Consider the following 26,505-nt stretch of genomic DNA (forward strand, 5'->3'; position numbering starts at 1 on the left):
ATGCAAAAAGCTTGATTCAGCCTTGGAAAAGCCAATACATGAAAAGAAGAATTGCTTCCGTATCTCCTTGGCTCCCTTTTTCTTTTTCTTTTTTGCAAACTTGTGCCTGATGCAAAATTACTGCGTACTGCGTAATGGGTTTCTGGTAAGCTGGATACACTGCCAGGTCTCCATCAGAGGTACCGCTTCTAATACCCAGATGGGAGATTTGTTAAAGGAACTCGTGTAATTGGCAATCCTCTTGGATTGCCCTGAAAAAAATGTGGGAAATGGATAAGCATGAAGAATCTTTATAGAGCTTTTTCAAACTGTGCTCCACAGAAACCTGTATGGTCTGCAAGAACTCGATGAAATTCAAGGGGGAGATGAGAGAAAAACAAAAAATCACTTGAAAACAGACAATTTTCTACCATTAGAGTTGTGCCTGCTATTCATGGATTCTGTTGTTTTTAACGAAGAGGTTTCACATCAGAGGTGGTCTTCAGCAGGTTCTGACCAGTTCTGGAGAACCACTAGCAGAAATTTTGAGTAGTTCGGAGAACCAGCAAATACTACCTCTGACTAGCCCCGCCCCCATCTATTCTCTGCCTCCCGAGTCTCAGCTGATTGGCTGGGTCTTTTTTTGTGTTGCCCTGCACAGGAGAACAGAGCTGGAAAGCAGGTTAGTGGGGTGTGGAGGGAATGGGATTTTGCAGTAACTGTCAGCTTTGGAAACCATATTCCACGCTGCCGCATAGCCTGAGGAGCTGGGAGAGGGATGATTTCATTTGAGCAGTTCTAAGTAGACAAAATAAAATTATTTTCTTAGTTCAAGGTTATTAAGTGTGATGCAGTAGAGAAAAAGAATCTTATACTGAGAAAGATTGTGATTAGTCCATGTGATGTGAGGATGGGAGAAAGGGGGATGGATTGTAGTTTGGGACATTGTGGGAAGTTTAGGAAACTTTAGTTTCGAGATTTCACGGATGTACCAGGTGCTATTCTAATTAAAGGTACTTTTGAGATTATGCTTGTACCGGAGTTACTGATTGGATTTTACAGTTTCCTTCCCCTGCCATGCCCACCAAACCATGCCCATTAAGCCACGCCCACAGAACCAGTAATAAAAAATTTTTGAATCCCACTATTGTTTCACAGCCTGAAAAAGCTGGAAAATTCCCGTCCTTTGACTCTGAGCCAAAATGATGTTTTAACTTCCTGCCTTAAGAGAGAAGAGTGGTTACCTTTTCCACGTGCTATGAATGCCACTGGAGCAGATAGCCAAGGGCTTTGACCATAGCCATATCAGAGGGTGTCTGTGGAGATTCTCCGTCATCCAGGTCACTGGGGGAAACAAAACGACTGCTTCATAAATGCATGGCACAACACAGGAGAACAAACCCATCAGGATAAGAATCAGCAGTCCGTCTGCATTTAAAAGACAAAATGCCACTCTTTTGAAGACGGTCAAGTCTGCATTTTGGACCGAGAGAACCACTGGTTTGTAAGAGGGGTGAAAGAGGCCAACTGTGTCAAAATTGAACGGCCCTCTCTCAACAGAAGGGGAGGGATACGACATCATCTATACCTGTTCTGACCCAAACCTTGTTCCAAGGAAACAAACATGAAACAGAGGCAACAGCAAAACCTTTTAATGATTCTTTATAAATTCCATTCCTTCACAGTTAAAAGGCTGTTTCAAACTAATTGTCTCTGATAAGAACAAGCCTTGCCAAGGTTGTTCAAGGCTGCCAAGAACACTAGATAAAGCTACTAAGAAATATTTCAAACACAAAAAATCTCCAAACACCAACCAAGATACTCTGAACGTCCATAGGCTTATTTGCTTCCTGCAAAGAACTCCGGTTTCTCAGCTGTTTTTTATCTCCTGAGGGAGGGGCCATTACTTTGCAACCTTACTCCCGAGTCGCCCCTGCTGCTGCAGCTGCTCTTACCTTTGAGCAGCCCTGCGCGCACATGCACTGGGCACAGGCTCCTCGGGAACCTCTTTATCATTGCTGCCAGCCTCCACAGTCTCCAAAGGCAGCATTCCACTCCCTGATGGTCCTGGTCCCATCCCTGCATCACCCGCAGGCCCCTCATCTGAGTCCTCGCTCTCCGAGACCTCAGCCATCCACACCTGCTGCCGGTGAACCACAACAATATCCAAGCCTACAACACTGTTCTTTCAACAGTTCCAAGAAGGCTCCACACCCTTTTGTTCCACTCAGGTGACCCTGAGGACACCTCCACCAGAGTCACTTGGCCTTCTAACTTAAGTCTAAATAAATAAATGCAGCAGGATGGCTGTTGTACCCATTAATTCACACACCTAAATACACACACCCTCCCCAAACTGTCCATTTTTGTTTATGTACTACTTACATAATTCAATATTATCTACTCTAATCGAAAACATGTCTTTCATTTCAGTGTGGTTTTCTTTTCGTTAGGTATGTGTGAACTGAATTAACTATTTGGGGAGGATAATAATAATATATTTTTTTAATAAATTATGTGAGAGGGATCTCAGAGTCTTAGAGGAATTTCAGAGATGTGAGGGGGATCTTGGAGTCTTAGTGGACAACCAGTTAAATATGAGCCGGCAATGCAGGGCAGTAGCCAGAAAAGCAAATGCAATCCTAAATTGCATGAACAGAGGGATACAATCAAGATCAAGTGAGGTACTAATACCACTCTATAAAGCAGAGATTTGTGGACTTCAACTCCCAGAATTCCTCCTCCAGTCAGGAATAGCTCAGGAATTCTGGGAGTTGGAGTCCACAAGTCTTAAACTTGCCAAGTTTGAAGACCCTTGCTATAAATTCTTAGTAAGGTCACCCCTGGAATACCGCATCCAGTTTTGGTCGCCACACTATAAAAAAGATGTTGAGACTCTAGAAAGAGTACAGAGAAGAGCAACAAAGATGATTAGGGGACTAGAGGCTAAAACATACGATGAACGGTTGCAGGAACTGGGCATGGCTAGTCTAGTGAAGAGAAGGACTAAGGGAGACATGATAGCAGTCTTGCAATATTTAAGGGGCTGCCACAGAGAGGAGGGGGGTGTCAAGCTATTTTCCAAAGAATCCAAAGTCCAGACAAGGAACAATGGATGGAAACTGAACACGGAGAGAGATTCAACCTGAAAATTGCCTTCAGAAGTTGTGGGAGCTTTCACTGGAAGCTTTCGAGAAGAGACTGGACTGCCATTTATCAGAAATAATGTAGAGTTTCCTGCTTGAGCAGGGGGGTTGGACTAGATGACCTACAAGGTCCCTTCCAACTCTGTTAATCTAATCCTATATCCCACCTAAGTCTTAATGACTTATATATCGTGGGCAATGAAATGTATGAGAAGGCTCCTCCTTCTTTTTCCTCCTCCTCCTCCTCCTCCTCCTCCTTTCGCGCCTCTTGTTTGGAGGGGGGTGAGGGGAGAAAGGGAAGGCGGCGCTGGGTAAGGGGAGAAGCAACCGCCTATTAAAACCCCCTCGCGGGGCGGAATAGCGGCGGAGTAGCGCTTTGGAGCGGAGAGAGCGAAGGAAAAGAGAAACGCGGGTGGGGGAGAGAGAGAGAGCTGGCCGCTCCTTCCAATGCGAAGAGGAGGCAGCGGCGGCGGCGGCGGCGGCTGGACGGCAGGAGGAGGGCGGCTGTGGAAGCGCAGAGGGGCTGCTCCGAAATGCTGGAGAATGGCTCCCTGAGGAACTGCAGCGGGCTGGCGGGACGAGCCCCCTTCGCCTTCCCTTCGAGCCCGCGCGGGGGAGACGACGGCGAGGCGGCTGCAGACCCGAGACCGCGCTGGGTGGTGCCGGTGCTGTCCAGCGTGCTGATCTTTACCACCGTCGTCGACGTGGTGGGGAGCCTGCTGGTCGTCGTCTCGGTTTTCAAGAACCGCAAGCTCCGGAACGCAGGTAAAGGGGAGAGGCAGCCCGGCGGGCGGGCGCTCATTCCCACCCCGGAGGACGAATCATGTGTCCGTGAGTTCCCCCCACCCCCCGGGACACGAAGTGTCTCTAGGAGGGGAGTGGGAGTGGGAGAAGAAGATGCCAAGTCTCTTCCTTGGCTGGGTGGCTCGCCTACTGCTTGCAAGAGGTCGGTCCCTTACCCAAGGGGAAACGGAGGCTCAAGAGAGTTGGAGGGGTTAAGGTTGGGCACGGAAACTCCGGGGCATCTTTCCCGCGAGGAGACAGGTGGAAGAACTTCAGACTAAACAACGGTCAGATAAGCAGCATATTTTTAGCTCACGGAAGGAATGTGCATGTGGCAATCATTTCAGAAGGGACGCTTGCTAGTTAATTGGACTGTATAAGAGGGAGAGGTATACTTTTAGACTTGCAACGTTGGGTTCAAGTTACCTTACAATAAGGTTAGAACCAGTTCCTTCTGGAGAAGCTTCTTGTCTGGACTACCTCACAAAGCTGATGTGTGGCTACCTTGATTTTCCTTTTCTCTCACTCATCTGTTCTTCTTCAAATATTTGTTTTGCAATTCACTTCTCGTTCCTTCTCTGTACACAGCCAAACCACTTCAATGTATACGTCTTTGTGGCACTCAGTTAACTGAAAACATTTTCCTGGGGATAATTCCTGTTGGGCATAAAACCATGCCTGGTCCCTACCTAGGGCTCAACACAGATTCTGAAATTGAAGAGCATTTGAGGTGGCCCCCCCCCCAAAGTTTTCCTGCTGCCGAATGAGATTGATATCCCATCATTCACAATCTCCCCTTAAAGATTTTCCTTCTTACCTATCTGCAATTTTAGTGTCCGTACAGTAAACCTTAGTACAGTTAGTCCTCACTTAAGAATGGTGATTGGGACCAGCAACTTTGTTGCTATGCAACACAATCATACAATGTGACATCACATGACTGTGCCAACTTAGAGTTGTGGCAGTCCCAGTTGTCATTGTTAGGCAAATCCCATGCAGTCCCAGCATCCTGCAAGCGATTTGAAAACACTTGCCAGCTTCTTCATGGACTTTGCTTGTGGGAAGGTAGCAACGAAGATTACAAATGGGGATCACGTTACTGCAGGACACTGCAGTGTCATAGTTGTGAGCTTGTTGCCAAGCACTCCTTGTGATTGCATCGTTGTAGAGACACTGCGAAGGCCACAAGTAGAAGGACCTGTCAAAAGTCCCCTTTGTCCAGCACTTTCGTAAGTTAGAACAGTTTGCTAAACACGTGGTCTTTAAATCACATCCATCTTCGTTCATTTATAATGCATTAGACTGATGGATTCTCATCACTGGTTTGAGTAAAACAAAAAACAAAAAACAACTGGGCATTTTTAGATTTGTGTAAGCATGGATATAAATAAACATTTATGAGGAACCCTTTTCAAAGTAGTCATAAAAAAACAGCTTCTATTTCTTAGTCTTCCCGTGAGCACTGATTGAATTGGGGCGGAAAAGGACAGACAAGAAAAGAGAAGAGTGATTGCGATCTCATCCTATAAAGATTTATTTGGATCTCCCCCCATCCTTTTTTTTTTTTTTACTTTGAAATGAATTATCTTCCCATAATTTCTTAGGAAAAGAAACTGCATTTGAAAGTTTTGGCAAAGTTAGAAAGAGCTAAAGCCAAACTAGACTCTTCCCATTGCAACAGACCTGTGATGGAAGGTGGAACCTGGAATGAGGATAGTGTCAGGATTCTAAGTAACACATCCATAAAAATCAAAACTCCAAGTCAGTTCTAAAAACAAAGGCTTAATAATCCATTTTAAAAAATCATTAAAAGATGTCAAGAATAGATCTATTGGATACTAGCTCGATACCCATGCTTCACTACAAAACTATGCGGTCAGGCTTAGTTTTGGGGGAGGAAAAATAAGGGAAGGAAATTCTGCCTCTGCCTACCAGCATCCATCAATATTCATCTGGTTAGCATCCTGTCAGTGTGTTAGAGAGTTGAGGTCTGTTTGGAAAGTGAAACAGTATTTGCTGTGTGAGCAAGAAGGAGACAGCAAGGAGCCTGGGCATGGCTTAGCTCAACTGTTCAGCGCTAAAGCTGCTTGGTGCTGTGAAGCTAAAACCAAAACTGAAACTCCTCTCCTCTGCTTGTGTTTTGCATTTGGAAGAGATTTCTTTTCAGGTGGGGAGGGGGAGTAGAACTCCTTAGCATCAGAGCATGTTAATAATAATATACAAAATACTAATGCTCTGATGGTCATTTTGAAAACTCCTTTCTCTTAGTGAGCACCTAGAAGCCAAGAGGAACATATATGCTAAATTTCAAGTTTGTAGACTTTACAGTTCTGGAGATTTTGTGATGATGCTTGAGTGGTATTTCGCTTTTATATATACATAGATGTCATATTGGCACGAGCTACTGAAAACTGACTCTAAATGTTCCCGCAGTTTTCACCTAATTAAAAATAAAAATTCTTTCACTTTCTCCAAACAATCTATCACGTGATCCAATCAGGATACAGTCCAGTTGCTCGATGACTCCAGTCCCCTCCTTCTGGACACCTGGTGGGAATGTCCTTGGTTCCCAAGAGAAAGTATTTTATTTTGGCTACAGCATGCCAGCTATCTTTACTTCCCCATCCCTTTCCCATGGCTCCAGTTGTGGCCGTATTGGTGCCCCAAAATGGCTACAGCTAGGTCAGCTTCAGGGTTGACAGGTGGATCTCCAGGAAGGAGGGGCTGCAGGAGTAAGAGGCACCTTGATCCAGATATCATATGTGAGAGAAAGGGGGTGAAGACAGTCCCTCCTTAACAATTGACAGAGTATATTGTAGATGCAGGTAGTAGAGTGGTTACCCTGACATGATATTGTCTATAGAATAGACATAGAATAGAATAGAATAGAATAGAATAGAATAGAATAGAATAGAATAGAATAGAATAGAATAGAATAGAATAGAATAGAATTCTTTATTGGCAGGTACATTGGAAATTAAAGTAGTTGAGGCCAAAATCTGAAAGTAATTTTATGCACAAGGTCATGGTCTGCTCTAGGAAAGTCATATACTCTGAGTGATAAATTTCAGCCACACATTTCAATAGACTAGACTAGACTAGACTAGACTAGAATAGACTAGAATAGAATAGACTAGAATAGAATAGAATAGAATAGAATAGAATAGAATAGAATAGAATAGAATAGAATAGAATAGAATAGAATAGAATAGAATAGAATAGAATTCTTTATTGGCAGGTACATTGGAAATTAAAGTAGCTGAGGCCAAAATCTGAAAGTAATTTTATGCACAAGGTCATGGTCTGCTCTAGAAAAGTCATATACTCTGAGTGATAAATTTCAGCCACACATTTCAATAGACTAGACTAGACTAGACTAGACTAGACTAGACTAGACTAGACTAGAATAGACTAGAATAGAATAGAATAGAATAGAATAGAATAGAATAGAATAGAATAGAATAGAATAGAATAGAATAGAATAGAATAGAATAGAATCTTTATTGGCCAAGTGTGATAATATACACAAGGAATTTGTCTTGGTGCATAAGTTCTCAGTGTACACAAAAGAAAAGATACATTCATCAAGAGTCAAGAATCATAAAGTACAACACTTAATAATAGTCATAGGGTACAATAAGCAATCAAATCATACTAGGAAATAGTCAATAAAAACCATTAGGATACAAGCAATAAAGTTACAGTCATACAGTCATTAGTGGGAGGAGATGGGTGAAAGGAAGGTTGGGAGGATTAATAGTAATAGAAATGCAGACTTAGTAAATAGTTGGACAGTGTTGAGGGAATTATTGTTTAGCAGAGTGATGGCATTCAGGAAAAAACTGTTCTTGTGCCTAGTGATTCTGGTGTGCAGAACTATAGGTGTAAAACAATTTAAAAAAGAAACTCAGCTTGAAAGAATTACCTCGTGGGACCTAAAATAGGGAAACACATTGTCCCACACAGGGGACAATGCATTGCAATCAAGGGACAGAATTGTGTATCTTTGTCTCAGAGTCTTCCCATCTTTGGGCATACAACATTCTTGCTGCAGTTAACCATGAGCAAAACAACCCTCCGGTACGTCTTTCCTGGTTCGTTTATCAAAGCCATCGTGCCTGTTCTTTGCCACTATGCCATTTGCAGCAAGCAATGTGCCATGGTTGCTGCAGAAAAGCAACACTGCCATTCACATGATCTCTGTTTATATTGTGAGATGTCAAGGAGTTCTGCACAAGGCTGCCTGCTGAGGTTCTTACGGTGAGTCAATAGCTAAGTGCTGCACACATTTACAGGAGAGCAGTTGCCTTAAATGCTCCCAAGTTTGGTTTATGAGGAAGGGATTCAGCCCTTCAGGGATTTTAGACAGGAAGGCATTTGGTGATTACACAGAGCTCTTTCAGATGATGTTCAGGTCAGCATTTGATCTTTCCTATTAACCTTTGCAGTCAAGGCTGGTTCAGTTATGCCCCTTCTGACCCTGACAGATTCTGAGCTAGTAACAGTTTTTGGAAAATCTACAGCTGCATGCATGCAGTATGGTTTGCCTGCTCAGCCAGTTGAGGTACAGTGGCCTAGAGGTGGAGCTCTTGCTTCACAATCAGGAGGCTGTGAGTTCGATCCTAGGTTGAGGCAGATATTTCTCTCTCTGGGTACACTGAGAATATATCTGCTGAACAAAACTCTGCATTGGCAACAGGAAGAGCATCTGGCCAGTAAGCACTCTGCTAGCTCCATTCAGTTGCCCAGACTCCACCCCACAAGGATTATGGGGTCATTAAATGAAGATCATGATTGTCACTGTTGTTAGTTGAATCACTGCAGTAGTTAAACTAGTAACACAGTTGTTAAGCCATATTGAGACGGGATGCTCCCATGCTGCCACATTTGAGCCTGGGAAAGTGGGAGGGGGGAAATTTATTGGAGTGTATGTAGTTAGATATAATAACATTCTTTTTCTAATTTAAGGTCATGTTATTTCTGCACCTGGTTGAGAGGACATTTCAAGTTGGGACGGATGGTGATTGGGGCATGTGATGTGATGATGGGTGCAGGGGATGGATTTGTAGTTTTTACTTATTGCAAGGAAGCCCAGAACTTTCAGATTCGGGATTCCCCAATTGTGCCAGTTACTATCCAAGTAAACTTTTGAGAAGATGTCTGTCTCGGAGTTATGGGTTGGAGTGGAGATTTGCTGTAATGCTGACACTGGTGACAGTGGAAACGACTGATGGCAGAATTTCCCACGTGAGGCCAATTCCTGAACATACAGCCTTCTCTTTATCTCACAATTTCTGATGATCAAGAGGCCTCAGAATTCTGTTTATCTTCTCATCGGTAATAATTGTCCCTGTAATATTAAGGATGTTCTGTGTTCAGGTCCACAATCCACAAAGCCATGAAAATGGAGAGGCCGTTACATTTTGACTTTCAGGGTGTCAGATTAAATACTGGCTCGACCTGACAGTTCTCCTTGTGGATCAGAAGGACACTTCATCCCTCCCCATCCAGTACCTGCCAAATACTCTGATATCAATGATGTTTGGGGGAAAGAAGAGGCATGAAACTTGATCCTGTTCCAGAGATCTTGTGACATCGTTCGTAGGTCAAGTCCTCATTAATGGGAAGGAGGGAGGGAGGGAGGAAAGAAAGAAGGGACGGATGGCTGGAGGAAGGAAGGCAGGAAGGAAGGAAGGCAGGCAGGAAGAAGGAAGGAAGGAAGGAAGGAAGGAAGGAAGGAAGGAAGGAAGGAAGGAAGGAAGGAAGGAAGGAAGGAAGAGGGAGGGAGGGGGGAGGGAGGGAGGAAAGAAGGGGATGGATGGATGGAAGAAAGAAGGGAGTGAGGGAGGAAGGAAAGAAGGGGATGGATGGCTGGAAGAAAGAAGGGAGGGGAGGGTGAAAGGAAGGAAGGAGGATGGATGGAAGGAAAGAACGGGGATGGGTGGAAGAAAAGAAGAAGGAAGGAAGGAAGGAAGGAAGGAAGGAAGGAAGGAAGGAAGGAAGGAAGGAAGGAAGGAAGGAAGGAAGGAGGAGGGAGGAGGGAGGAAAGAAGGGGATGGATGGATGGAAGAAAGAAGGGAGCGAGGGAGGAAGGAAAGAAGGGGATGGATGGATGGAGGAAGGGAGGGAGGGGGAGGGAGCAAGGAAGGAAGGAGGATGGATGGAAGGAAAGAACGGGGATGGGTGGAAGAAAAGAAGGGGGAAGGAAGGAAGGAAGGAAGGAAGGAAGGAAGGAAGGAAGGAAGGAAGGTTGCAGAAAGTTATTAATCTCTGGGGCTCCTCCACCAAGGTTTTGTCTTGCAACCGACCACAAAAAAATTGTATGGTACATTTGATAACTATTGAGTCTACTTGTTTTAGATTGTCCAGGTTTCTACCTCATTCCAGAAGACATCCAGATGGATCTCCACCAATTGCTCTTTCTTCAAAAAGGGGGAGATTTTTTAACTTTTAGCAGTTATCCTCATCCCTGAATTTGCATCTTGCCCAACAGCAATAGCACTTAGACTTATATACCGCTTCACAGTGCTTTTACAGCCCTCTCTAAGTGGTTTACAGACTCAGCACATTGCCTCCAACAATCTGAGTCCTCATTTTACCCACCTCAGAAGGATGGAAGGCTGAGTCAAGTGATCCCTATTTTTCTACTTGCATTTTTTTCATGCTTTCGAACTGCTAGGTTAGCAGAAGCTGGAACAAGTAACAGGAGCTCTCTCCGTTACATGGCGCTAGGGATTCGAACCATCGAACTGCCAACCTTTCTGATCGACAAGCTTAGCACCTTAGCCACTAAGCCACTGCATCCCATAGATAGATAGATACATTGATAGACAGACAGACAGGCAGGCAGACAGACAGACAGACAGACAGACAGATATCCGATAGATTGATAGATAGATAGATAGATAGATAGATAGATAGATAGATAGATAGATGATAGATAGGCAGCTTTCCTAGATCCAAGTGTCAGCTTTGGAAACCTTATTCAACACTGCCACATAGCTTGAGAAAGTGGGAGAGGGTGATTTTAATTGAGTAGCTCTTAGTAGACAAAATAGAATTCTTTTGTTAGTGCAAGGTTCTAGAGAATGGCTCAGGAACAAAAAGGAACTTACTTTGGGATTGGTTCATGTGATGTGATGATGAGAGAAAAGGGGATGGTTGGTACTTTGGGACATTGTGGGAAGTCCGGGAAACCTTTAGTTTCGAGATTCCATAGATGTGTCAGGTGCTATTCTAATAAAGGTACTTTTGAGATTATTCCTGTCTCCGATTTACTGATTGGAATGGAGGTTCCTTGGAATGCTGACACCAGGCTTATCTTCGAGAACGTTGCAATTATCTTCCCTTTTCTTGGGGGGAATTGTGCCACAATGGTTAATTAGCACATTCCTCTTTTCCTAAGGAAATCTTATGGCTTTGTCATTCAGCCATCTAGCTGAACACTCTAGGGAGCCCAGGGAAACAGAATCGGAGCAGTGGGTGGCCTTTCATCAGACTTTCATCAGGAAATACAATCAGACAGAGAGGAGATGAGAAAAGGGATCCCATCTGCTGATTGTCAGTATATTCAGGGAATTGAAGCAGTGATAGCAAGCACCAGATGACTCTCAGTGCACAAAGACAGCTGTGGTTAGTAGCTGAAATTTTGCCTGTGAACATGGGAAGGGTCTTTTCCCATGTAAGATTGAGAGCATCTTGGCAATGTTTCAATGAGGTCCCACTCGCCATCTTCAGGCTGGTGCTTTCAGCTTTGTGCTTGTGCGAGCAAAGTGTGATCGGAGCTGCCGTCTCCCTATATATACTGGTGGGGAGGTTGGCTGTGTTGCCATTTCTTGATTGGTTGATGGCGTTGATGTTTGCAGATTGGCTGGCTTTTCATAAGAACATGTGTGGCTGAGGTATTGTCTGTGTGTCTATCAGCCTCCTGTGTTGTAACGACCTGGGTAATGGGCTGTGCGATGACCTTCTGAATTCTATTGTTGTGACATCCTGGGTCTTGTGCTGTAATCTCCTGGGTTGTTGACTGTGTTGTTATTTCTTGATTGGTTGATGGAGTTGATGTTTGCAGATTGACTGGCTTTTTCATAAGAACATGTGTGGCTGAGGTATTGGCTGTGTGTCTATCAGCCTCCTGTGTTGTAATGACCTGGGTAATGGGCTGTGCGATGACCTTCTGAATTCTATTGTTGTGACATCCTGGGTCTTGTGCTGTAATCTCCTGGACTTCATATATGCCTTGGTTCTCCAGGTCAATTTTATCTTTGGGGTTTCTTAGGATGGCTGCTATTTTTCTGTCTGTTTTGAAGGCAGTCTTGATGTGACGCCTGTGTAGTATCTTACTGGTTTTGTCTATAATACCTCTTATGTAGGGCAGGACAGCTGTTCCATAGGTCTGTTCATCTTCTAGGTCTCCATCCACAAAAACACACTGAGACATAATGGAGACTTTCTTTTTATCTTCCTTCTTCTTGAGCCCCTTCCTTCCTTTCTTCCCTTCCTCCCTCCCTCCTTCCTTCCTTGATGTTTTACTACCTTATCATTTTGCTTTATTTTTATCATTGGCTTCATTTTTATTTAATTATAAGTGAATTGCATCAAAATTGACAAAGCCCGTGTGAATTTAAACTTTCGACTGCAATTCTTTATTTCATTTACAGTATCTGGGAGCAATCCTCATTATTCCTCTATAGTTAGATAAGTACATAAGCAAATATACAAGAGATCACTGTCCATCCATAACACTCAATAAAATACTTTCAAAATCTCAAAGCTTTTTCTCTGATCAATATTTTAGTCTTAAATTGGTAAATGGTTTAAGGGTGTGCATGCTCATCCTTGACTTATGACTGGTCATTTCATGACTGTTTGCAGTCTCAGTGATCTCTTGGAGCAGGTTCTTTAATGGCCGATAAACGCTTTAAACCCCATTGTAAAACTTTATGCCAGTCACATAACTACATTGCAGACACTTGGCAATCTGTTCACATTTACAACCAGTTGGCAAGGGCCCTGCAATCTCCATTTGCAATCTATTTTGGTTGGCTTCTCTCGAAAATCAATAAGAAAGCTAGCTGGGAAGGTTGTGAGCAAAGGGACATTGGATTGGAGGTCAATTCTTCCAGTGCATCAAGGTATTTCCCCTCCCCTCCTTACAGGGAGGGGGAATTCTCCATGTTCTGACCAAGGCTTCCTGAGACAGTAACAATCACACGCTGTTCCCAAAAACTTGTTTTTATTTGAACGGATGTGAATTATATGCGTTCACAGCCCGTAATGAGTCCCAAACAGTTTCTGAATAGTCCAACAGAAGTCTGCCACAGTCTTTCGGGATAAGGCTGATAAGCATCCACCTTTATCTCCCTTGAAATGCTGCCAATGACTAAATTGCCAATTAGCTGTTCAAGGCCAAACAGAGTATAAAATCAATGCGGAGCTTCAGAGTTTAAACCAACCAAAACGAACAAAGTTGCTTCCTGCAAAGGCTCATATCCCTTTGCTTCTCCTTTATGTCTTATGGGAGGGGCCAATCATCTCCAATCATCTCCAAGCCTTACTCCCGAGTTGCCCCTTTTGTCTTAACCCACCCAGGCTCCCATACTCACCTTTATCCTCTGCTTTTGAAGCGCTGCTGTTTTGCGCGGCACAGAAGAGGGCCAAGCGGCAGCTGCTGAAGCGACCGGGAGAGTGCAGGCTTGCAGGAGGTGAGTTGGAACACCTCTACGCCTGCACAAATGTTCAGTGTGCACACGCATGCAAAGTGTGTGTACGCATGCAAAGCCCACCAAGCCATGCCCACCAAGCCACACCCACCAAACCAGTGGTAAATTTTTTTGAATCCCACTAATTTCCTAGTATGATTTGATTGCTTATTGTACCCTATGAGTATCATTAAGTGTTGTAGGTTATGATTCTTGATTCTTAACAAATGTATCTTTTCTTTGTGTATACTGAGAGTATTTACACCAAGACAAATTCCTTGTGTGTCCAATCACACTTGGCCAATAAAGAATTCTATTCTATTCTGTTCTATTCTATTCTATCATATTCTATTCCCTATTCTATTCTATTCTATTCCCTATTCTATTATTTTACTGCCTCTCACTTCTACCTAGGTAGTGAGCCTGAAATATACAGTACTATGACTGATAGGACTGAAAGCAGTAAGGGATCCAGGAGAACAGAGAATGTCACAATTCTCCTTTGAGTTATTGGATGTACACCATCCATTAAGATAATCAAGAACTGTTTATGTCCTAACCCAGGGGTGTCAAACACAAGGCCCGCAGGCCAGATCTGGCCCGCGATGGGATCAGATCCAGCCAGGGGCGGGATTCACATTTTTTAACAACCAGTTCTGTGGGCGTGGCTAGGTGGTCTTGGCCATGTGACTGGGTGGGCGTGGCTTCTTCTTTTTCTTTTGCAGCACCCCTCCCATTTTGGGGTTCTTCTGGGCCTCAGGGAAGCCTCCTGGGGGTGTATTTATGATGCCAGGAAGCTTCCCTGGGGCCCAGGAAGGCAAAAAATGGAGCAGGGGGGTGCACCCCCTGCACTCCCCCACTTTTTGCCTCCTGGGCCTCAAGGAAGCCTCCTGGGTGAAGCAGCAAGACAGCAAGGGGGATCCCAGCACAGCTGATCATCAGAACAACTGATAGTCGGGAGGGGGAAAAAAGAAATACCTTAAGGAGTGAGGAAAGGAAAAAAGAAGCCTTGCCCTTTAAGGAATAGGCAAAGTTCTTTCCTTTTGTAGATTGAAATTTCCCCGGCTGGGAGAAATGCAAAATGATTTGGTCAGCTGCGTTGAAAGTCAGAATCAGTTTATTAATAAGAAGGCAGGTAAAAAGAAATCTCGCAGTGTTCCGAGGATTAATCTAATAAGTGGATAAGAAAACCCCTTTCTTATACTTTTTCAGGTCCTTTGATTTGGAAGTGAAGTCTTTGATTTGTGTGTGTTGAATTCCTGTCTCTTTGAGATGGGGATCTTTTCCTGGGATCTTGGTTTTATGGTCCCGATCCTTTGTAGATGCTTGTTTGCTATCATGGTTGCTTCCTGCCATGCCTTTTGGTTTGCTTGTCACAAAGCTTGCCATCTATTATAGCTTGCCATCTATTTGATTTGTATGGAAAAGGATCTTAGCTAATTTTGTAGGGTTTTTTTCCTCTGTATCTCATGCCTGTAATTTTCTCCTTCCTTTGTTGTGAAAAGTAAGCTGGCGCCAGCCATTTTAATAGCCCTACTTGACAAAGGGTGGGGGCTGTTTTCCTAGAAGAGAGGGGAATCGTAACTTCCAACAGGAGTGACTGGGCTGGGGAGAATGCAGTCAGCTATGTCGGGCATGTGCGCGATGTCATGCATGCACGATGACTGACTGGGTGGGGAGGGGACGGGTGCGGCCAGCCAGAGGCATGATTTGCCAGTTTTCCGAACCGCGCAAAAGTTCAGGAAGGCTGGAAATGGGCCCATTTCCAGCTGCCAGAGGGCCTCTGGAGCCCGGGGAGGCTCTTTTCACCCTCCCAAAGGCTCGAGGAAAGCCTCTGGAGTCCGGGGAGGGCAAAAACACCCCCCATGCCCTGGTGCAGGAGGCCAACTAGGCCACGCCCACCATGGCCACGCCCACCTAGCAATGGGGCAGAGAACCCTTTGCTAAAAATTTTGAAGCCCACCGCTGCCCAAGAGGAGATCCTGGACTCATCAGTTTTGATCCTGAGATCAGAGTACTGAAAACTGAGCTGAAGTTCTCCCTTGTGTTGGCAGCAAATGTATATCATTCCTTTCTCCAAGTTAAGTTATTGGTGAGTCCAGGCATTAAGTGGTTTCAAGGGCACAGCTGTTGAATCGGGGGCTTGAAATGAGAACGGATCCCTTTGAGCCCTGTTTGCTGAACTACTTGAACACTTGGTGAAGAGGAATGACATCCAGAGCATGATGGATGCATTACAGAACTTTGATAGGCATGAAGCTCATTGGGCAGCTATTTTTACAAATATATAACCCCAGAAACTACAGGCGAAGCCTTTTGATATAAGACTTCAGAGCAGTTTTATTGTTTGATTCACAAATCTGCTTCAACGGGGGTGGGGGAGTAATGCAGTCGCAACTTCACTGAGCTGGAACACATTTAGGCAGCTTTGAAGAACCTTAAATATTGCTTCATTTTTACTTTCATCGTCATAACAAAAGGCCTGGAAATAGACACACACGGCGCACACACCCTGCCCATTTTCATCCCATGGCTCTCTGAGTGATATATTCTGTTAGTTTCCCTTGGGAAACAAGAACCACATAATAATAGAATAGAATAGAATTCTTTATCGGCCAAGTGTGATTGGACACACAAGAAATTTGTCTTTGGTGCATATCAGCGATGGTATTCAGCAAGTTCTGACCAGTTCTGGAGAACTAGTAGCGGAAATTTTGAGTAGTTCGGAGAACCAGCAAATACTACCTCTGACTGGCCCCGCCCCCATCTATTGTCTGCCTCCCATTGAGTCCCAGCTGATTGGCTGGGTCTTCTTTGGTTGCCCTGCACAGAAGAACGGAACTGGAAAGCAGGTTAGTGGGGTGGGGAGGGAAGGGGATTTTGCAGTAACCTTCTCCCAGGTGTTGGGAGATTTTACAGTATCCTTCCCCTGCCACGCCCACCAAGCCATGCCCACAGAAGTGGTAGTAAAAAATTATGAATCCCACCATGGTGCATACGCTCTCACATGTGAATATTGTTGTAAGTATGGCATCAGAGACTGCAATTCATGGGATAAAGAGAAGGTAAATAAGATTAGAACTTAAAAGAAGTATGCCCATAGCAACAATCTCAATACAAAAAAAAAATGTTCTCGCTGTTTTTTTATAAGTTAATTTCCCCACCCTATCCATTCTTTCCTAACTCCCATGCAAGGGTGGGCTGCTGGGCGTTAACAGGGGTTCGGGAGAACCTCTCGCTAAGATTCTGCACAGCTCAGAGAACCCCCAAATCCTACTTCCTGTCTGGCCCTGCCCACCCCACCCGGCCTGTTTTGGATGCAGGTAAGTGCAGGGCGCACCTGCAGGCTCAGGGAGGGTGAAAAATGGGCCTCCTGGAAGTTTGGGAAGGCTGGAAATGGGCCCCTTTCCGGCTTCCAGAGAGCCTCCGGAGCCCGGGGAGGCTGTTTTCCCCCTCCCAGAAGGCTCAAGGAAAGCCTCTGGAGCCCAGGAGGGTAAAAATTCCCCCACCCCGCCGTGGTGCCAGGAGACTGACTAGGCCACGCACACCATGACCACGCCCACCCAGCAACCAGGCAGAGAACCCGTTGCTAAAACTTTTGAAGCCCATCCCTGATCCCATGTCTTTAAAATCACCCATGTGTCTTTATTTAAAAAATAATAATAGCAGGATACATACTTTGGCCACCTAATGAGACGGAAGGACTCCCTGGAGAAGAGCCTAATCAATGCTGGGAAAGATTGAGGGCAATAGAAGAAGAAGGGGATGACAGAGAAGGATGGAGTCAGTGAAGCAGTCAGCGTGAGCTTAAATGAACTCCAGAAGTTGGTAGAGGATAGGAAGGCCTGGAGGAACGTTGTTCATGGTGTTGCGATGGGTCGGACATGACTTTGCAACTAACAACAACAAATGATGATGAAGGGAAACTGATAGGAAAATGGTACATAGGGGATTCCTGTTGCAAGTTTCCATTTCACATTCTGTGTGTTCCATCTGATTAACTTTTGAAAAAAAGTCTGTTAAATTAATCATACCAGACAAGGCAGCCCTTAAGTCCTATTCCAGGGCTGCATCCATCAACTCAGAAAGTTATGCTGTTGGAGAACATGATGGATGATGGTGCACCGAGATCATCTTTATCTTTGTCCCTGAGACTGACACCAGGAACTGGAATCTGAAAATGGCGGGTTGTGGGAAAATGGTTTTGGCTCAGCAGTTAACATATCTTTGGAGCAAGAGCTCTGTTCCCTCATCATACCTTAAGACAGGATTTCCCAATCTTGGCATCTTGAAGATGTATGGATTTCAACTCCTGGATTTCCCCTGGCCAATATTTTCCCAGAGTTGGAGCGAAAACCATGTACAGTTAGAAATTTGAAGAACTTATTGTAGGAAGTTATGAGTGATGAGGTGGCCTAGATGCCTAACAATCAGGAGGCTGTGAGTTCAATCCTAGGTAGAGGCAGATATTTCTCTCTCTGGGCACGTTGGGAATATATCTGCTGGAAAAAAAACCTCCGCATTGGCAACAGGAAGAGCATCTGGCCAGTAAACACTCAGCTCCATTCAGTTGCCAAGACTCCACCCCACAAGGGATTATGGGGTTTTCAAAAAAGGATGATGATTGTAGGAAGTTATAAGATGGTCAACCCTCAATAGTCCAGCAGTTGTCTGAACAAGGATATTCAAAAGACTGAAAGGATTAAGAACACTGTCCAGTTCTGTTTCCTGGGATACCTGGTCAGAGAGTAATCATTTTAATTGCCTTTGAATTTTGAAATTCAAGTTAAAATATAAATGGAAAAACAAATCTGAGGAGGTTTTATTTTTAACCTGACTCACCCTGGATAACTACTCTATTCCCAGATTATTTCTGGTTTAGAATGCAAGATTTCCCCAGCCTATTTTAACCAGTGCACATCCTAAAAGTATCTCCAGAAGCGAGCAGCCATGGGAAAATGAGGCACACAAGAGACCCAATTTTCCAACGCGGATGGGCATCCCCATAAGTTGCTTTCTTCCATTCCATCTTCTGTGGGTCACTTTGGAGAAAAAGATAGGGAAAAGTGATCAATCTCAGGAAAACTCTCTTTTTCCCAGCAGAGTGGAAAGAAAGTGGGAATTATGGGAACTGCTGTTGTTTTTCTTTGGAATGATAGAAGTTTTTGTCTAGTACAGGGGTGTCCAAGCTTGGCAACTTTAAGACTTTGCTGGCTGAGGAATTCTGGGAGTTGAAGTCCACAAGTCTTAAAGTTGCCAAGCTTGGACACCCCTGGTCTAGTATGTATGAATGGCAGGCGAGAGAGGAAACCAGCCCTCCCGGAAGTACTGGCAGTCTGCAAATGGGCCTGTTTCCTGCTTCCGGAGGGCTTCCAGAGCCCGGGGGAGGCCATTTTCACCCTCCCAGGGGCCTGAGGGAAGCCTCTGGACCCTTGGGAAGGTGAAAAATGGCCTTCCCAGAAGTTCCGGTAGGCCACGCTCATCCAGCAACTGGGCAGCGAACCGGTTGCTGGGATTTTTTAATTCCACCCCCGATGAAGGGTAGCAGATTCAAAAAAAATGGTCTACAGTTTCACCATAAGAAAAAGAGAAGGATGATATCTTTCAGAAGTTTGGGTGTCTCCATTGCCAAAGGTATGGGGTGAACACAGTGGTCAGCCTCTCCTAGACAGTGATACCAAAATTCCATTCAATTCCATTCTATTTTTTACTGGCCTTAGGCATCAAACAAATCTGCCCACCAAGCCTTTCAAATTAAGTTTGCACCTGTGTGCTTGAGAACCTGATTGCTTATTTACTTAATTCTGATGCTTGAGAACTTCTGGGAATTTCTTTTCTGCAACGCTTCCTGATTTCAGTGGCACTGTTTTAAAAATGGCATTGACATTACGTCATTGTTCATCCATTCGTAGATGCAAGGATTCCAAGTTGGGATATCAGAACTTGGTATCACAAAGGCACATTGGAGATGTTCCATACTCTAAAAATTACATTTTTCTTTCTGAGATTTTCTACCTAAGTTGCTTTTGGGGAAAAAAAACGTAATGATTTGGGCCTAATGCCATAACTGGGCATAAGGGGTATTCAGTTAATGCCTTTAACTAGATACTGCCAAATCTATTATAATGTTGGAACAGTGTCGGTTTATGCAATAAGTTATATTTGTGGCTTCATAGGAATTGTCCTTGAGAATACAGATGTTGGATATCACGTGATCCAGAGCTCATCTGGGTTTTTTTATGTTTGTCAGATGTGTAGCTTGTGGCATTCGGTATAGTATACCCGAATCCTTACTTTTTTGCTTTGCGTGTGCATCACAATTGAAGTCTGTCTGTGAAAGAGAGTTAAGAAAGCAAAGTGTTTAGATTCAGACTAAACTCTCTCTCTCTCTCCCTCCCTCCCTCCCTCCTCTCTCTCTCTCTCTTTATATATATAAATATAAATAAAAAAAGCCAAGTACCTCTCACTCATCATGAAATCTGCAGAACCGTAAAGCCTACAAACTTGAAGCATGTTCCGCTTGGCTGCTAGGTGCTCGCTAAGAAAGAACTTTTTGAAAGGGCCATCATCATTAGTATTTCATTATTATTTCTTATACAGTAATTAACACCCTCTGATGCTAAGGAGTTCTACTCCCCATCCCCACCTGAAAAGAACTCTGTTCCAACTGCCAGTTGCCTCACAGTTTGTTACCTTAGTTCAAGCTGGCAGACATTCCACTCCTTCACTCAGGAGTGGTCTGGGGCTCCTTATAGTACTAAACATCGGTACCTCACTAAAATGTCTACACCTTCCACCTATGGAACTGCTTCCAGACTCAAGGTGGTGGGAGCTGCATAGTCCGGTCACAAAGTTTCGTCTCAGAGCAGAGGTATCCAGCTAGTAGAGAATTAAATCTTTAAGTCTCAGCTCTCCAGACAAAAATTATTATGAATTGGCAGCATTCCTAGTTCCTTAAGTGTATCTAAGGCAAGTGTTTCAAACTCGATTTCATTGAGGGCCACACCAGGATGGGTGGGGCCAGCTTGACATCACTCATGTTGAGGCCACCTGTGGTGGTCCGAGCGCTCTACCAGAAAAAATGGCCTCCCAAGCTCCATTTTTTTGCTGCAACAGCCTCCTGCAACCTTCTGCCAGCAGAAATGGAGCTCAGGTGGTCCTCCCGAGTTCCATTTTCACTGGCAGAGGCACCGCAGGCCAGTCCTTCGCTGTTTTTAGGGTGGCCCCGCAAGTCAGATCTATGCACCCCATTGGCTGGATCTGGCCCTCGGGCCTCGAGTTTGACACCCCTGATCTAATGTATGGAGTAACACCTGATCTTCAGAAATAATGGTTACTGGAAGATATTTGGCGTCTCACTGAACTGTGTCTAATTTTGAAGAAGGAATAATTTTCTTCGAGATAAGACCTAATTGAAAACTTAAGTGAGGAGCACCGAAAAGCAGGCAAGCTGCCAAGTTTCCTGCATGAAATCAGGGTTTGCAAGAACACTTCAGAACTCTTTGCTACAGAATTAAATTCTACTGAATGACTTTTCCGGAATTAGCTCCTGCACCCAGCAATCGGCCTTGGTGGATTACACTGCTGGTTTTTATTTTCATTATATTTCTCGGTAATGAAATTTGTTTTTGACAAGGCTGGTATGCGGCACTTTTTAGACACTGCTTTCAGGTGAGAAGTGGATTCACTATATTTTTTTTTTGAGAACCTCTAGGGAAAGGCATTATCCTGCAACAAGTAGGGAACAGTTCCACTGTTGTGCAATTATTATTATGAACATCCTGTTTGGAGGTTTATTACCAGTTTTTCATTCTTCACTGCATTAATTGGCTCTACTTCCACAGAGACATCTTGACATCTTCATGGACTCCAAAGGATAGTTAGAATTACAGGAAGAAGAAGAAAAAAACAATTGCCACCAGCTTGCTTTCCATTGAGGATCTGTATATTGTGTGGGTCAGAAGAAGGGACAAGAAAACATCTACAGATCCCTCACATTCTGAACATAAACTGTTTCAATTCCTCCCCTTGGGATGGTGCTATAGTCCACTGCGTATCACAATAACTAGGCACAGGGCAGCTTCTTCCCTGTGCAATCACTCTGCTGAACAGCTAATCCTCACGGCATTGTCTTATGTCTATTTACCCAAGTTGTATGGCTGTAATGTTGTTCTTATTCTTCTCACCTTCCCTACTACCTGCTCTTATTAGTATAATTGTTATGATTATTACTACTCTGTTGCTTTGCATGTACATTGAGAACTTCTGCACCGGAGACAAATTCCTTGTCTGTCCAATCACACTTGGCCAATAAAGCTATTCTATATTCTATAGTCCGTATTCCATATTCTATTCCGTTCCACCATTCCTGCCCGGGAAGGATCTCCTTCTGTGACCATCACTTTGACATCATTCTGAAAGACTCTTCCAAGAATGGATGTTATCATTGGTTGATGCTGGGGAAATGATAGACAGGAGGAAGTGCAAGCAGAAGTGCATTATGTATGTTGAAAAGTCTTCTTGAACCAATGCAGTTCTCAGTCTTGCAAATGCTCCTTTGGAACTGAGGGAAGAGGAAACACTTGGGTGTATTTCTTCCTGCGTCCTGGTTACTGTACCACTGCTCCATCAGTGTCAGGGCTCCACCTGACTACTGTAACTAGAATGGACTGAACATTCATATGTTCAAGATTCCCTGGGCTAATTCCAGTGGTAGGATTCAAAAAATTTTACTACTGGTTCTGTGGGCGTGGCTTGGTGGGCATGGCAGGGGAAGGTTGCTGTAAAATCTCCGTTCCACCCCACTCCAGGGGAAGGATGCTGTAGACCTAAAAAGGAGAAACTGAGATAAGCTGGAACATATAAATGCTTAATTTAATTCAAACATATTATGAAAACTACAATTGATGCATTACCTCTGCTAGAAGTCTCTAAGACCGAAAGCTTGGACTGAAATGGACGAGCAATGAATAATCTTCTGAACCATCTCTTTCAAAGATGCAGGAGACAGTTGGGGCGGGAGGCGGGAGTAAACTCAACCATCTAGAAGTAACACATGGTGTTTAATGATGAAATAAGAGATGGTTTTCTAGGAGGATTTCAGATGACTGTAATTCTTGCTCCATCCTTACGTTAGGTTGCATTGAAAGTGATGGAAAGCATTCCAAGAAGACCATTCGGATGAGCATAGGATATTGGGCAAAGGCAGACGATAAGCCTGTAACAGGGCCAGTGTGTTCTGTGAACACAACGAAAGAGATAGACCATCAGCCTACAAAAATGACGAAATGATTAATTGTGTTAAATTAAAAACACATAATGGAAATCGCACTTTGGAGATTACCTCTACTAGCATCTATGAGTCTAAAAGGCTGGGCCAAAATGGATTAGCAATTAGCAATTGTGTGCATTTCTTTTAAGCATAGAGGAGACAGGGGGAAAAAAGGCCCAGAGCTCAAAAGGGTAGTATTAAATCAATTAGTGGTTGCATGAATGGATTTTAATGAGAAATAACAGATGCCAGAAATGTTCGGAAATTTTCAAGAGTCTTTAATCTTTTGTTATGCAATGCAGTCCTGAGCTGGATTGGGGTTCCTCCAACTGCCTTTTGAATAGGGGTGGGGGTGATATTGGTTGCACAGAGAGTTTTCTCTTCAGCCAAGTAGATTAGATTAGTTTAGCTTTATTGATTAGCCTATAGACTGTATCAAAATACAATAAAATTACCAATAAAATCCTATTAAAACTATTTAAAATAAGAATAGGTTAAAATACAATAATTAGGGGATAAAATCAGTGGTGGGGTTCAATTTTTTTACTACCGGTTCTGTGGGCGTGGCTTGGTGGGCGTGGCAGGGGAAGGATACTGCAAAATCTCCAGTCAGAGGTGGGATTTGCCGGTTCTCCGAACTACTCACAAAAAATTCCGCTACCAGTTCTCCAGAGCTGGTCAGAACCTGCTGAATACCACCTCTAGATAAAATACAATAATGTAATACATACATATGTAAAATAGAATAAAATAACATCAAAATTCTATTTCTGTATCACCCCTACAATCTACCCCAAGCAGGCCCACCTATGCCAACGATTTTAGTCTGAAATTGCGCTATATTGAATGCAGGGGTGGGCCGCTGGGCGTTTGCAGGGGTTCAGGTGAACCTCTAGCTAAGATTCTGTGCAGTTCAGAGAAACCCCCAATCCTGGCATGTGAGGCTCCCCCACTCTCCATTTTGGCTGCCAGAGGCACCATGGGCTGGTCCTTTGCTATTTCCAGGCCAGCCTCATGGGCCAAATTTAAGCACCCCGTAGGCCAGATGCAACCCGCAGGCCTTGAGTTTGACATCCCTGGTATAAGCCATTGCTGGTCTTCACCATCTGCTCCTAACATCAAGGTTTAACCTGGCCCTCCATGTTTAACATCCAGTAAAAACTCCTTCAAGCTGAGGTGGAGGAAATGAGGAGATGGCTGTGATGACATCATCAGGCAAGCAATGGGACTTACAATGTGTTTTAGATGTCTTTATGTAATCACGCCCTGTGTGCAGTGATCATCTTATAATGCAAGTGTCATGTTGACATCCTCACAGCTTCTTACAGAGCACATGATTCTAGTGACTATGGAACATGAATTCAACTCAAAATACATGATTAGTTTTAAGAATTGGGATAAGAGAGGGGAAATCTTTGAATCCAATCAATTTAAGCCCAGGTGATGATTAATTCTTTTTGCTGTTCTGTTTTGTATATATCTTACACGCCTCTGTGAAGATCCAGAAATGGAGCAGCATACAAGATATGAATCAGTATAAGTATAAAATATTATAAGCCATAGGATTACCGGATCCTATGCATATCATGAGAAAGATCATGCTGTCTGTAATGAAGACACAAAGGAATGTAGGTATCTAGACTGGTGAGTCTAGAATTCCACCATTCTGCTAGACTTCTTCATTCAAGAGATCCATCCGAGCTTTAAGTAAAGGCTGTCCCACCATACTATTAATCCCTCTGTTTTCTTGATGGCTACAAAACCTTCGTGTATTGTGATAACGTTGATGAATCTAGCAGGCTCTAATTTCTCTTTGTAATAGGAACAGATGGTGAAGACCAGCAATGGCTTATACAGACACTTGACCCTACAAGCACATAGTGGCTGAATCCATGCATCTTGTATTTCCTAGTTGGAGCTTTCAAAGCTCCATTTTGGTTGCTATGGTCCCATCTGGCAATCCAGAAATGAAACCCGAGTCTGGAAAACTTCACTGGGGTGGAACACAAGTCAGTACCATAAGCCAGAGCGGGGAGAAGCAAAGCAGGAGAAATGAAATATGCAACCAAGAAGCCATAGGCTTTCAGAAACCATCCATCCAATGACGCATAGTAGTCTATCTCTTCTAGGAACCAGATCAATGCTTCCCAATTCTGGCAAGTTCAGGACGGGTGGATTTCAAATCTCCAGAATATTCAGTAGAGGCTATTTTGGCTGGGAAATTCTGTGAGCTGAAATCCATCCATCTGGAATTTGTCAAGGTTGGAAAATACTGGACTTGACTACCAAGGAGAATCTTACACTCCTAAAATTATATGCATTATTAAATTTCATTCAACCCTTATTTTTATTTTTCAGCAAGCCAAAAGTTCAGAGAACTTACAGTTAGAACAACAGAGCTGGAAGGAACCTTGGAGGTCTTCTAGTCCAACTCTCTGCTCAAGTAGGAGACTGTACCGTTTCAGATAAATGGTTGTCCAGTCTCTTTTTAAAAGCCTCCACTGATGGAGCACCCACAATTTCTGAAGGCAAGCCGTTCCACTTGCTTATTGTTCTAGCTGTCAGGAAATTTCTCCTTAGTTCTAGGTTGCTTCTCTTGATTAGTTTACATCCATTGCTTTCCTTCTGGTACTTTGAAAAATAGATTGATTCCCTCTTCTTTGTGGCAGCCCCTCAGATACTGGAACACTGCTATCGTGTCACCCCAGTCCTTCTTTTCACTAGACTAGCCATACCCAATTCTTGCAACCGTTGTTCACATGTTTTAGCTTTCAGCCCCTGATCATCTTTGTTGCTCTTCTCTTCTCTTTTATTTCTCCTATAAACCATATTTCACCTGATTCCAGTCCTCTAATCTCAATATTTGTCATTTAACCATTTATAGAATAGTTCCCATGTTATGAAATAGTCCAAATCTTCTTTTACTTTAATTTTTAGAGTTAACTTATCCATCTCTGCACATTCCAGAATTTCTTTCCAGTCTTCTATCTTGAAAACCTGTTTGGTGTAGTAGTTAAGGCACCAGGCTAGAAACTGGGAGGCTGTGGATCCTAGTCCTGCCTTAGGCAGGAAGCCAGCTGTACGACCTTGGGCCATTCATTCTCTGTCTGCTTTAGAAATAATACAGTGACAAACCACTTTTGTAAACATTGCCAAGACAACTGCAGGTGCTCCTCCCAGCGCTTGCCAGGAATGAGGACTGATTCATAGGAGCAAAAATGGAAAAGACAGAAGTTAGTTATCTTATCTCCATTGTCCATTATCATTTCCCAGCCTAATGCTCTCCAGATGAGTTGAAGTACATTTCTCATAATTCCTGGCCAACTTTATTGTTTTACCGGAAACTATGAGAAATATAATTAACACACCTGGAAAGTACTACATTTGACATATCTCAAGACTGGAAGGACCAATCTAGGGAAGACCATATCATTCTTTGAAGCAAAGGGTTGAAAAATAATGTACATATTCTCTCTCTCTGCATATTTGTGTGTGTGTGTGTGTGTGTGTGTGTGTGTGTGTGTGTGTGTATGCTATTCAGCTTTGTTCAGGTATTTTCCCACGTCTTTATAGTTGTGCTTTTAAAGTTGTAGCAACATTTCAGCTTTAAAAGCAAAACATAAAG

At 43.7% G+C, this 26,505-nt stretch overlaps 1 protein-coding gene across 1 annotated transcript in view; it reads left to right on the forward strand.

The window, feature by feature from the left end:
- The first annotated feature begins 3,440 nt into the window (after positions 1–3,440).
- The window catches only part of MTNR1B (melatonin receptor 1B), a 32,200-nt gene continuing 9,135 nt past the window's right edge, over positions 3,441–26,505 (forward strand). Inside the window, 1 exon segment of the mRNA XM_026706868.2 lies at positions 3,441–3,890. Within this exon segment, the coding sequence (XP_026562653.2) occupies positions 3,659–3,890 (232 nt within the window). The 5' untranslated portion in view covers positions 3,441–3,658.

Source organism: Pseudonaja textilis, chromosome 7, assembly GCF_049901715.1.
Source record: "Pseudonaja textilis isolate UNSWEBS1 chromosome 7, rPseTex1.2, whole genome shotgun sequence".
Lineage (NCBI taxonomy): Eukaryota > Metazoa > Chordata > Lepidosauria > Squamata > Elapidae > Pseudonaja > Pseudonaja textilis.